The sequence below is a fragment of the Nansenia antarctica genome, assembly GCF_963989245.1.
Source record: "Nansenia antarctica genome assembly, chromosome: 2".
In the NCBI taxonomy this organism is placed as follows: Eukaryota; Metazoa; Chordata; class Actinopteri; order Argentiniformes; family Microstomatidae; genus Nansenia; species Nansenia antarctica.
This window is the reverse complement of record NC_137675.1, coordinates 29,543,291-29,556,228: the sequence shown is the minus strand read 5'-3', so window position 1 is coordinate 29,556,228 and position 12,938 is coordinate 29,543,291. Positions and strand designations below refer to the sequence as shown.

At 49.9% G+C, this 12,938-nt stretch overlaps 1 protein-coding gene across 1 annotated transcript in view; it reads left to right on the top strand.

Annotated features, from left to right (window-relative positions):
• The window catches only part of dcaf15 (DDB1 and CUL4 associated factor 15), a gene marked incomplete at both ends in the record, with an annotated part of 16,110 nt that extends 7,801 nt beyond the window's left edge, over nt 1-8,309 (top strand). Inside the window, 6 exons of the mRNA XM_080522957.1 lie at nt 1,587-1,709; nt 2,102-2,184; nt 2,944-3,042; nt 3,355-3,457; nt 7,613-7,707; nt 8,108-8,309. Coding sequence (XP_080379083.1) covers nt 1,587-1,709; nt 2,102-2,184; nt 2,944-3,042; nt 3,355-3,457; nt 7,613-7,707; nt 8,108-8,309 — 705 coding nt within the window. The remainder of the gene's footprint in view (nt 1-1,586; nt 1,710-2,101; nt 2,185-2,943; nt 3,043-3,354; nt 3,458-7,612; nt 7,708-8,107) is intronic.
• Between the last annotated feature and the right edge of the window lie 4,629 nt (nt 8,310-12,938).

Genomic DNA, 12,938 nt, shown 5'->3' with positions numbered 1-12,938 from the left:
ATAAATAAATGCAATACATCATCAAAATCTGTCTCGCGCGCCCCTTTCCCATGTCACAATGTCAATACCGGGTTCAGCGTAAGGTCAGTGTGTCTGCAATTAGCCTGCATTGTTTTTTCATTTACCGCGCAAAGACATTTTCGAGAGCAATGAACAAGCAAACAAGCAGAATCATGGAACATGATAAACTGACAACAGATCATCCATCACAAGCTAGCAAGGATGCTGAATATTTTGTTCGGATGAAAAGTCACCATAGCCGTCCAGAACAGGTAATGATGAAGTGCGCCAAAGTTTCTGATAAAGCGTTGGAGGCTAGTTACCTCGTAGCCGAAATTATTGCTAAGGCAAAGAAGCCACACACTATAGCCGAGTCCGTTCTATATGGATGATCGGTGACATTATTCTGTCGTCCGACTTCGGAAGCTAAGCAGGGTTGGAAAGTTCGGGAAATAACGCACGGTTTCGTTTTCATGCAATGAATTTAATACATCCAGACAAGGATGCGCGCAGCGGGAGAGAGAGACGCATTTTCTGGCTTAATAACTCTGCATCCCCGGTGTTTACGTTGAATGGACTGGATAGGTGTTTCCAATCAAATGTGGGAATATGAAAATGAATGTGTTCCATAAATTCCCGCGTTTGTTCGGTCACTGTGTCATGTTTATACAGCACGGTTACGTGCCTGATGCCTTTGATGCACACTTGCCTTTTTCACTCCCTCCTCTCTCTCTCTCTCAATAATAATAATACAACTTTTATTTGTATCAATAGCCGCTGAGTGTGTGTGTGTGTGTGTGTGTGTGTGTGTGTGTGTGTGTGTGTGTGTGTGTGTGTGGGGCTGTCTGGGTGATGCAGTGTCGTTTTTGAATAGCTATATTTTAGACTGGGGTGCCTTGAGATTTTATCGACTTTTGAAGGGTGCCGTGACTGAAAAAAGGTTGAGAAACGCTGGTCTAGTCAGTGGATAGTGAGTTGCACTTGTGATCGGAAGGTTGTGAGTTCAAATCCCGCCTGAAGCCACACCACGACTAGTGTGCCCTTGGGTACGGCACTTAGCCCTCAGTTACTCCAGGGGGAATGTCCCTGTAATTCGTAATTGTAAGTCGCTTTGGATAAAAGCGTCTGCTAAATGGCAAAATTAATTAATTAATTAGCTTCAAGTAGAGAAACTGGTTTCATTGTCTACTAGGCTGAGGTCGTCAATGTGTTGATTCTGCCCAGACAGTCTGACTGTCTAGTGACTCTTGTGAATTCAGTCTCAAAGGTAATGAATGTGTTATCAATAAATAAAATGTCTTAGCAGGCATATTATTCCACCATATGTGTTCCTCAGAGTGTGTGTGTGGAGCAGCTCACCCTAGATGTGTGTGTGTGTGTGTGTGTGTGTGTGTGTTCCTCAGTGTGTGTGTGTGGAGCTATGGGTGTGTGTGTGTGTGTGTTCCTCAGAGTGTGTGTGTGGAGCAGCTCACCAGATGTGTGTGTGTGTGTGTGTGTTCTCAGAGTGTGTGTGGAGCAGCTCACCCTGGTACCTAACTAGGTGTGTGTGTGTGTGTGTGTGTGTGTGTGTGTGTGTGTGTTCTCAGAGTGTGTGTGTGGAGCAGCTCACACTGGACTTGAAGTATCTGATCAACGAGGTGATCCGCAGCGACGCCTCCTGGCAGCAGCAGTTCTGCTCCTTCAGTGACTACAACGTCGTCATCCTGGATGTACACACACACACACACACACACACACACACACACACATACACACACACATTCTATCTCTCTGGCTCACACACACACATTGACACACATTCTATCTCTGTCTCTCAAACACACACACTCACACATTCTATCTCTCTGGCTCACACACACATTGACACACATTCTATCTCTGTCTCTCAAACACACACACACACACACACACACACATTCTATCTCTGTGGCTCACACACACACACTGACACACATTCTATCTCTGTCTCTCAAACACACACACACACACACACACACACACACACACACAAACACACTTTCTCTCTTTCTGTCTCTGACACACACGAATACTAACTCCGTCTGTGTGTGTGTGTGTGTGTGTGTGTGTGTGTGTGTGCCAGGTGTGTCCAGAGACCAACACAGTGGTGATCAACATCGGCCTGCTGCTGCGGGCCTTCTCCAACGCAGAGGAGAAGCACTGCGGGTACACTGTCTCTCTACGTGTGTGTGTGTGTGTCAGTGCGTGTCTCTCTGACTGGTTGCCAGCCAGGCTGTTTCCTCTTCCTCTCTAAGAACAAAAGGTTGTTTATTCTCTCACATGTAGTTTGTAGTGTATTTTTGGCGTGTAAACAGGTGTTTAGTGCATAGGAGGTACGTCGCCTTTGTTGCCTGGGCAACCAAGATTTTGAATCTCTGCCTTTTTTAATTTCAAGGTTTTATATACAGTGGCAAGAAAAAAGTATGTGAACCCTTTGGAATGACCTGGTTTTCTGCGTTAATTGGTCATAAAATGTGATCTGATCTTCATCTAAGGGCGCGGCGCGTTCACACCTAGCTCGTTTGGGCCGAATCAGGGAGCATTTCCCCCCAAATTTGGTTAGTTTGGGCATATGTGACACATTCTAGTGTTTTGATCCGCATGTCGGCAACCAATCAAAATGTTCAGACTTTTCTTTTGAAACACGGAACTACGTTTCAATGTTGTTGAGTATCACAACACAAACTCGCTAGTCAAGCCAAAAATACTGCAATGTAATGGATTGGGTGAGTAATCCCCACTGCTGCCTACGAGAGAGAACGAGAGAGAGACTCAATTAATAACATTAAATAAATCACAGCTCTGTCACAGCAAACCTGAGCCTAGCCTAACTGTCAGAAAATCTGTCTGTCGGAGTAGCCCCCTCTGCTGGCGGTGGTCTGTAACTGCGTGTGTGTGTGTTCCCAGGCCCATCACCTATCCCAGGCCCTACCACACCAGCCTGCAGGTGAGCTGGGACCTCAACACCGGAATGTGTCGCACTGTGGGCGTTGGTGACCTCACAGAGGTCAAGGGTCAGACCAGGTGAGGGTTTCATTCATTGTTTTCCTCTCCCACTCTTGTTACCTCCACCCCCCCCTTTTCTGTTTTTAGGAGAATATGGATATGTCATGGTAGAAAAATGTTAGTCTTTGAAATGATGATGATTGCTTTAGTTGTAAACAAACACTGTATAGTGTAGAAAAAAAGGGTACAAATATAATTTTCTCTCCCCCTCCCTCTCTCTCTCCCTCTCTCCCCCCCCTCTCTCCCTCTCTCCCCCCCCCTCTTTCTCCCTCTCCCCCTCTCCCTCTCTCTCCCCCTCTCTCTCCCTCTCCCCCCCCCTCTCTCTCTCAGTGAGAGTGTGTGGAGTTCTTACATTAAGTCGTGTGAGAACACGTTGATGAAGTGCCTTGTTCCTGAGAGCAGCTCCCGCTCCATCAACCGCATGACTCGAACAGTTTGTTGAGTCAGGAGGGAAGCCTTTTACGTTATTTGTTTTCTCCATGTTCCAAGGAGTCATGTTGTATATTGTATACTTACTTACTTACTTACGCCTATCGCTCCTTTTGGAGGAGCATAGGCCGTCGACAACAGTTCGCCAGGGTCCTCTGTCCTGTGCTTTGCTTTCCAGCTGTTTCCATGTTAGTCCACTCTGTGTGATGTCTGTCTCCAAGTCCCTGCGCCAGGTGTTCTTGGGCCGGCCTCTCTTCCTTTTGCCTTGGGGGTTCCATCTAAGGGCCTGTCTGGTGGTGCTGGTGTTTGGTTTGCGTAGTGTGTGGCCGCGATATATGCTTCTTTATATTATATTTATATAATTTATTTTTTATTTATTATTTATTTATTTATTTATTTATTTATTTATTTATTTATTTATATGTTTATATATATTTATATTGTATGTTTCTTTCTTTTTTCTTTTTTTTTACTTTTTACTGCTTGTTTTTAAAAACTTCACAATAAAAAAAAAAGTATCCAGACATGTTTTGGTAATATTTCTTATTTGATGGCGGCTTCTGTGCTTGACTACACAACTTTAGTTTGATGAATAAACTTGCTTGAGACTTGAAGACTATCAGCTCTTGAGTTTAATGTCCAGACTTAAGCTCAGAGGGTTAATGGTCTTGACAAGGGTACTACTACACAGAATACTTGAATTCAAACCAAGTCATGGTCACTGAGTTTTACAATTAATGAATTTGTCTGCAGTCTCACTTGTCACGGATTGTGTGCGAGTGATTGTCTGAAGGTCTGACATGGATTAATACTTAATTAAAGATATCATTTGTACATGGAGGCAAGCCCCGGTAACCAATCCAGAGAGTGAACAGTGTTGCGTTCGGATTTGATTTACGTCCTTATCAGCGAATCGGAGCGTTCCCTCGGACTCCGGCAGCCAATGGGAAGGGCCAAGGGGGCGGGGAGGTAGCGAAGCCTCAGAGAATAGTACTCCGGAAAATGGCTCCCAGCTCGAAATCCGAAAAGGACGACAAACAAAAACCGACGAAAAAGCACAGAGAACATGTCGTCAAGCTTCTTAACCGTAGGAAGGTATGCATTTGACACAAAACAAGTAACGGGCACAAACCACGACACCGTCGGGAACGTAGAAACACCAACCGAGCAACGTTTTCAACAGTGCTAACGAACTAGCCATTTCTAACCTACAGTTAGAGTCTTGTCGAACTAGCCAGCGGAAAGTGTTCCAGCTGGGTCGCTGGCAGCTCGCCTGCCTCCCCGTCAAACCTGACCTGTATCCTACTGACCTACTATCCACTCAAACGTCGCGAGGCAGTTTGCCACGGCTCGCAAACTGCTTTAGCACCTCTTGCATGGTTCGATAATTCTCTCTCAGGAGATGGTGGCTTACAAGTCAGTTGTACAAGCCAGTGGTGTGCCGTCAGGGCCAGCAAGGCCTTCTCTGCTGGCCTAAACATCATCAGAATATACATTTTATTTTAATATATTTTTTCCACAAATATGTATTAATGATTCCCCATAGTCTATTCTCTTCATTTCATAGCTTTCCTCTTGGTTGCGCTGCTTCCAGTCTCCGATTGAGATTTGGAGGGCTGGCCTTTATGTTAGAGCTTTTATCCAATCAAAATGTGTTGCTAGGGGGCTCCAAAATCTGCCTGCCTGCACGTTAAGCGGTGCTGCGGATTCGACCTGTAACTTAACGTTGGAACGAGAAAACCTGTGGCGTTCCTAGTAAACCTACGTAGATGCGAGCAAAAGCAACAACGGAGCCTGCTGGAAGGCTCAATGATGTCAGCACCCAGCACGTCTTTTGATTGGATACGCACTATTGATACGCACTATTGATACGCACTATTGATATTCACTATTGAGATGCGTATATGCCGGTAGATGTGAAACTTTCGAAAGTGCGCAGGGAAACGGAGCATCACAACGAAAGCTTTCGTTGACTGATCGATAATACTGATCGATTGTGTCCTGTTTTTGGGTAAACAATAACTATCATTTAGGGGACACGATGAAAGCACCGAGTCCACAAACAGAGGAAACTACGTTGAGCTTATTTCTTTTCTGGCTGAAAACAACCCAGATTTACATTACCACCTGTCCACAAACAAAGTGTTTACTGGGACGTCAGGCAAAATACAAAACGACCTGATTTTTGCTATTGCTTAAGTGATGGGAGAAGAGATCAAAATGGAGATTAAAAAGGCACCCTTTGTCGCTATTATGGTGGACGAGACGACAGACGTGGGTAATGTAGCGATCTTAAAGATGTTAGTTTAACACTCTTCATTGTAAATGCGGATTTATTGATTAAAAATGCTTCGGAAATATTAATATAACTCTGTTGTACTTGTCTGACTATGTTAAGGTGATGCAACGCCCGGTTATACTGTGTTTCTGTCTAGTTTCTAGAGCCATGGCGTCATAACGATGGTATTAAGAGGTAGAATAATTCAGGTAGGAATGTGTCGGACATCACTGAAGGCCTAGGTGTGAAATGCACCGCCCGCCACTGGTACAAGCCCATGACCTTGCTTTTTAAACAACCCTGTAGTTAGTTAGCTAACGTTAGGTAGTGCTAGCTAGGTACAATGCTAGGTGTCTGTCCACATCCACCCGTTTGTGCTGCTGGTGTTTACTTGAGTACTAGTAGGCATCAGTGGCGGCTGGTGCAAAACATTTTGGGTGGGGCACAGCAGTGTTTCCTCCAGGATTTTTCACATTAGTGGCGGGGGGGTCCTCTTTCGCACATTTTTTTTCGCGTGCACGATTTTTTTCCCCGCGTGCACGCGCACGTTTACCCGTACCTCCGCCGTTTTGTTCGTGGTGATTTTAGAGGCAATAGATTCTTTTTTTTATATTATTACTAACACCAGAAGACAAGACATACAAACTGTGGTGAGCTACATTGCTTGTGTAACATTAGCTAGTAGCTATCCATTTTTCACTCATACACGGCCGGAAAAGTGAACAGAAATACAACGCTGACTTACGGTGGTATCTTGCGGCTGTCTTCACAAAGAGCTCCAGGATGCTTTCGCTTGAGGTGCTCGTTCATTGCAGATGTACTCCTGTGATAGGCCATTTCATTTCTGCACAGTTTACAGACCACCACATTTTTTTTTTTTTTGTAAAAGCCGGAAATTGCAAAACGTCATGTTTGACGTCAGACTTAACAACCGGATATTCAGGACGCACATTTTTGCGCCCCGGCCTAGAAATAGGAGACAGCCAATTGGAGCGCTGCTACAGCTCACGTGTAAGTGAAAAGTATTCGGCCTGTCATAGACTTGCATTGACCGGCGCCCCGACGCCTCCCCCTATGTATTTTAACAGTGAATTTTACACACACACAGATAAAATGTTTATTGTATTGGAGGATTTTTAATGAATGCTGATAGGCGCCGACAGAATATCAGCCGCATTTTGTGAATAAACAATGTTTATTTAAAAAAAAAACTTTTACAAATCGCAACTAGGAAGTGAAGGTGGGGAACTAGGAAGTGAAGGTGGGGGCGGCGCCCCAGCGCCCTCTATCGGCCAGCCGCCACTGGTAGGCATGCTCGTTAGCTTCTGCTGGCTATGTCCTCAGTTGCCTTTCGGTTCTCAGCTGTGTACTGACAGGTGCGGTGAGGGGTGGTGGTCTAGCCAATGTACATGTATGTCCGATATCCAGAAGCCTGCAGGGGCGACTTGGGCATTGGATAGACATGCTGAATGAGGGTTGACATTACGCGTTATGAGGGGGATCACTAAGTTGTTTTCACGGTGCATAGTTTTCTCTGGTTAAATAAAGGTTCATTTCATTTCATTTTCTCATGTTGAGTCTCTCTCCCTGTCTCTGTCTCACACACACACACACACACACACACACTCTCTCTCTCTCTCTCTCTCTCTCTCTCTCTCTGTGTCTCACACACTCTCTCTCTCTGTCTCACACACACTCTCTCTGTCTCTCTCTCTGTCTCACACACTCTCTCTCTCTGTCTCACACACTCTCTCTCTCTCTTCACCTGTCTCTGTCTTACATACACTCTCTCTCTTTCCCCCTGTCTCTGTCTTACATACACTCTCTCTCTCTCACACACACACACTCCCCCTCTCATCTCTTCTCTCCCCTGTTCCTCAGCTGTCAGGTCAGTTTTCTCAACGGCTGTTCCGGAAGCGACCGCCGCGTGTGTGTGTTCCGCTGAAGAACATTGTCAGCGAGGAGTTCCTCAGAGGGTGAGTGTGTGTGTATCTCCCTCTCTGAAAGAGTGTAGTCTCTGTTCACACCACCTCTGCAACTACATACTGTACATCTTCTCTCACACACACACACACACACACACACCTTTCACCACCTCACTCACCTGCTCACTCACTTACACACACACACACACACACCCCTCTCACCACCCCACTCACTCACTCACTCACTTACACACACACACACACACACACACACACACACACACCTTTCACCACCTCACTCACTCACTCACAATAACACACACACACCCCTCTCACCACCCCACTCACGCACACATGCACCCACACTCCTCTTGTTCCAGACACACACACACACACACACTCACACACTCACACACTCCTCTCTTTCCAGACACATCTTCCTGGGCTTCAGCAAGTGTGGTCGCTACGTGCTGTCCTACACCAGCGACTGTGGCGAGGACGACGACTTCTCCTTCTACACCTACCACCTGTACTGGTGGGAGTTCAACCTGTACAGCCGTCTCAAACAGGTGACCACACCTTCTACAATCTACCTGACTGTCAGACATCAACCCGTCCTAAACCGTCCAGCCACATACTTTAGAGCTCAATAGAAGATGCCTCTCTCACGCTGAGGAGGACTTTGTGGTGCTATGTGATCCTCAGTTGGTAGAGCATGGCGCTAACAACGCTTAAGTTGGTTTATTCTTGTTTTATTATGTAGTTAATGTTACTGCTATTCTGTGCTATTGTTATTTTTTTATTAGTGTTGTTGTCAATAAAGTTATGTCACTCGATACAGAGCTACGCTACGTCTCTTTGTTAAATAATAGTTTATTGCCATGCAATCAACTTGTCAGTCAATTGTTGGAGTTTGTTTTTTTATGCTCGAGGCAAGGGGTCGACCATAGACTGCTTCAGTGGCTTGCTCAAGGACACCACGACACGTGGCCAGCCGGGGTTCGAACCGGCGGCTCTACCTGTTGAGCCACAGCAGCCCCCTGTTGCACCTGTAGGCTATGTTGCAGTGTTTGGGGGGGTTTTCAAATCCATTTTCCAATCCAATTTGAGCATCGTTAAGGTCATTAGAACGCACGTGAACATCTCTGTTGTGTTGTGTGTCACTAACCCGGCTCAAAGGGAGTGATAAGAAGGGAGACAAGTCAGGGCTAGAGAAATAATCTATATTTTATTATGAACTAAAGACTAAAGTAAACAAAATAGAAGTGGGATGTGATAGCCAGTATAATCAATGGTGTGGGTGTAGGTGAGTGATCTGTAGGTATGTGGAATGTTGTAAGGTGTAAACACAAGAAAAGGACTGGCACAAACAAATGATCAAAAAGAGGGGGGGGAGAGGGAGAGAGAGAGAGAGAGAGAGGTGGAGAAATAGAGAGAGAGAGAGAGAGAGAGAGTCTCAACAGCACAGCCAAAATAGGCATAGCCACAGGTGTACTGTATCACCGATCAGGCCTCCTCTCCCCACTGCCATCCTGCAACACAACAAACAGAACAGGACAGCAGAGAGGGAGGAGGCCATGACAGTATGTCCTGTTGAGTTCACAGGAAACCCACGGTTTGCCAGCAGTACCTACAGATGGCCAGCGGGTGGCAGTATTAAACCAGACATACAGCACGGACCGGTTGGGAGCAACAGGTGTCTTTAGGAGGAAGGGGGCGCCCATGGATCAGCCAACCTGAATCCTTTCAGAATCTTCCTCTCTGCTCTCCGCATCGCATCCCTCCATCCATCCCTCCATCCATCCCTCCATCCATCCCTCCATCCATTCCCCCTGTCTGGGTACTGATGGGGCCAGGGACGGAAGGACGGACACACACACACACACACACACACACACATACATTGAGACACGCATACACATACACACACACACATTAAGACACACACACACACATATACATACATACATAGAGACACGCATCCACATACACATACATACACACACACACACACACACACACACGCACACACACACACACACACACACACACACACACACACACACATACATACATACACGCATACACATACACACACTAGCACACATGCATATACACACACACACGCACACACACACACACCCCCCCCCCCGTCCCGTCCCGTCCCCCCCATATCTCATTAGATGGACTCCTGAATGACTCAACACTCTTCTTGAACCAGCAAAAGCCACAGAGGTTGTTGTAGTAGAATCTCCACTTCCTCTCCTTACTTCCTGTCCTTAACGCCACCCCGCCCTCCACCTCGGATATTACGCCAAAAAAAGGTGGGTTTTTAGAGATCACTGAAATCGCCACAAAGAGATCTGAAAAAGCTTTTGGAGGAGACCGTCTCGGGCACGACTAGCCCCGCTAACCCTGCTAGCGCCCTCAGCTTGTCCCTGATCCAGACTCCCGCCCCGGCGAACGCTATCCTCCGACTACCATCGGTAGTCTGATTATCCGAGCTCGGCGAGGCTTTTGTGAGGCTTTTGTGTGGTTGAGGCGGGCGGCTACAAAGGGACCCGGGGGCACGGCTCGGCACTCACCTCAGCTGCCCTCCCCCCACGGCAGAGATAGAGGAGTGGATTGGTGGAAGAAGAGAGAGAAAAAAAAAGTTTAAGAGCTCTTCTGTCGATGTCTGCGATGGAAAGACAAGACCAGGCGTACCTGTCGCTGCTACGCTGACTGACTGACTGGCTCAGCTACGTACCAGACAGGACGTCAGAGGCTGAGGAAGCGGGGGGGAAAAGGGATTAAAAGTTCATGTCATCGCACAGAATACACGCGAAATGTTGAATACGTTATACAGAATACACACGAAATGTTGAATACGTTATACAGAATACACACCGCGCACGCACGCACGCACGCACACACACACACATACACAGACACACACATGCACGCACGTGCACACACACACACACACACACACACACACGCACACACACATCTTGCTCATCCTCTCAGGCGGTCTGGCTGAGTCAGTTTGGTTCAGCTGCTCCTCGTCCCTCCTCACCTCCTCCTCACCTCCTCACCTCCTCCTCACCTCCTCCTCACCTTCTCACCTCCTCCTCACCTCCTCGTCCCTCCTCACCTCCTCACCTCCCACCTCCTCACCTCCTCACCTCCCCACCTCCTCACCTGCTCACCTCCTCACCTCCTCCTCACCTGCTCACCTCCTCGTCCCTCCTCACCTCCTCCTCACCTCCTCACCTCCTCCCCCCATGCACCTCCTCCCCTCATGCACCTCCTCCCCCCATGCACCTCCTCCCCCCATGCACCTCCTCCCCCCATGCACCTCCTCGTCCCTCCTCACCTCCTCCCCCCATGCACCTCCTCCCCCCATGCACCTCCTCCCCCCATGCACCTCCTCGTCCCTCCTCACCTCCTCCGCTCATGCACCTCCTCCCCTCATGCACCTCCTCCCCTCATGCACCTCCTCCCCCCATGCACCTCCTCCCCCCATGCACCTCCTCCCCTCATGCACCTCCTCGTCCCTCCTCACCTCCTCCGCTCATGCACCTCCTCCCCCCATGCACCTCCTCCCCCCATGCACCTCCTCCCCCCATGCACCTCCTCGTCCCTCCTCACCTCCTCCGCTCATGCACCTCCTCCCCCCATGCACCTCCTCCCCTCATGCACCTCCTCGTCCCTCCTCACCTCCTCCCCTCATGCACCTCCTCCCCTCATGCACCTCCTCCCCCCATGCACCTCCTCCCCCATGCACCTCCTCCCCTCATGCACCTCCTCCCCTCATGCACCTCCTCCCCCATGCACCTCCTCCCCTCATGCACCTCCTCCCCTCATGCACCTCCTCCCCTCATGCACCTCCTCCTCACCTCCTCCCCTCATGCACCTCCTCCCCTCATGCACCTCCTCCCCTCATGCACCTCCTCCCCCCATGCACCTCCTCCTCACCTCCTCCCCTCATGCACCTCCTCCCCTCATGCACCTCCTCCCCTCATGCACCTCCTCTCCTCATGCACCTCCTCCCCTCATGCACCTCCTCCTCACCTCCTCCCCTCATGCACCTCCTCCCCCCATGCACCTCCTCCTCACCTCCTCCCCTCATGCACCTCCTCCCCTCATGCACCTCCTCCCCTCATGCACCTCCTCTCCTCATGCACCTCCTCCCCTCATGCACCTCCTCCTCACCTCCTCCCCTCATGCACCTCCTCCCCTCATGCACCTCCTCCTCACCTCCTCCCCTCATGCACCTCCTCCCCCCATGCACCTCCTCCTCACCTCCTCCGCTCATGCACCTCCTCCCCTCATGCACCTCCTCCCCTCATGCACCTCCTCCCCCATGCACCTCCTCCCCTCATGCACCTCCTCCCCTCATGCACCTCCTCCCCCCATGCACCTCCTCCTCACCTCCTCCCCTCATGCACCTCCTCCCCCTCATGCACCTCCTCCCCCTCATGCACCTCCTCCCCTCATGCACCTCCTCCCCTCATGCACCTCCTCTCCTCATGCACCTCCTCCCCTCATGCACCTCCTCCCCTCATGCACCCCCTCCCCTCATGCACCCCCTCCCCTCATGCACCTCCTCCCCCTCATGCACCTCCTCCCCTCATGCACCTCCTCCCCCCATGCACCTCCTCCCCTCATGCACCTCCTCCCCTCATGCACCTCCTCCCCTCATGCACCTCCTCCCCTCATGCACCTCCTCTCCTCATGCACCTCCTCCCCTCATGCACCTCCTCCTCACCTCCTCCCCTCATGCACCTCCTCCTCACCTCCTCCCCTCATGCACCTCCTCCTCACCTCCTCCCCTCATGCACCTCCTCCCCTCATGCACCTCCTCCTCCCCTCCTCCCCTCATGCACCTCCTCCCCTCATGCACCTCCTCCCCTCATGCACCTCCTCCCCTCATGCACCTCCTCCCCCTCATGCACCTCCTCCCCTCATGCACCTCCTCCCCCCATGCACCTCCTCCCCTCATGCACCTCCTCCCCTCATGCACCTCCTCCCCTCATGCACCTCCTCCCCTCATGCACCTCCTCTCCTCATGCACCTCCTCCCCTCATGCACCTCCTCCTCACCTCCTCCCCTCATGCACCTCCTCCTCACCTCCTCCCCTCATGCACCTCCTCCTCACCTCCTCCCCTCATGCACCTCCTCCCCTCATGCACCTCCTCCTCCCCTCCTCCCCTCATGCACCTCCTCCCCTCATGCACCTCCTCCCCTCATGCACCTCCTCTCCTCATGCACCTCCTCCTCACCTCCTCCCCTCATGC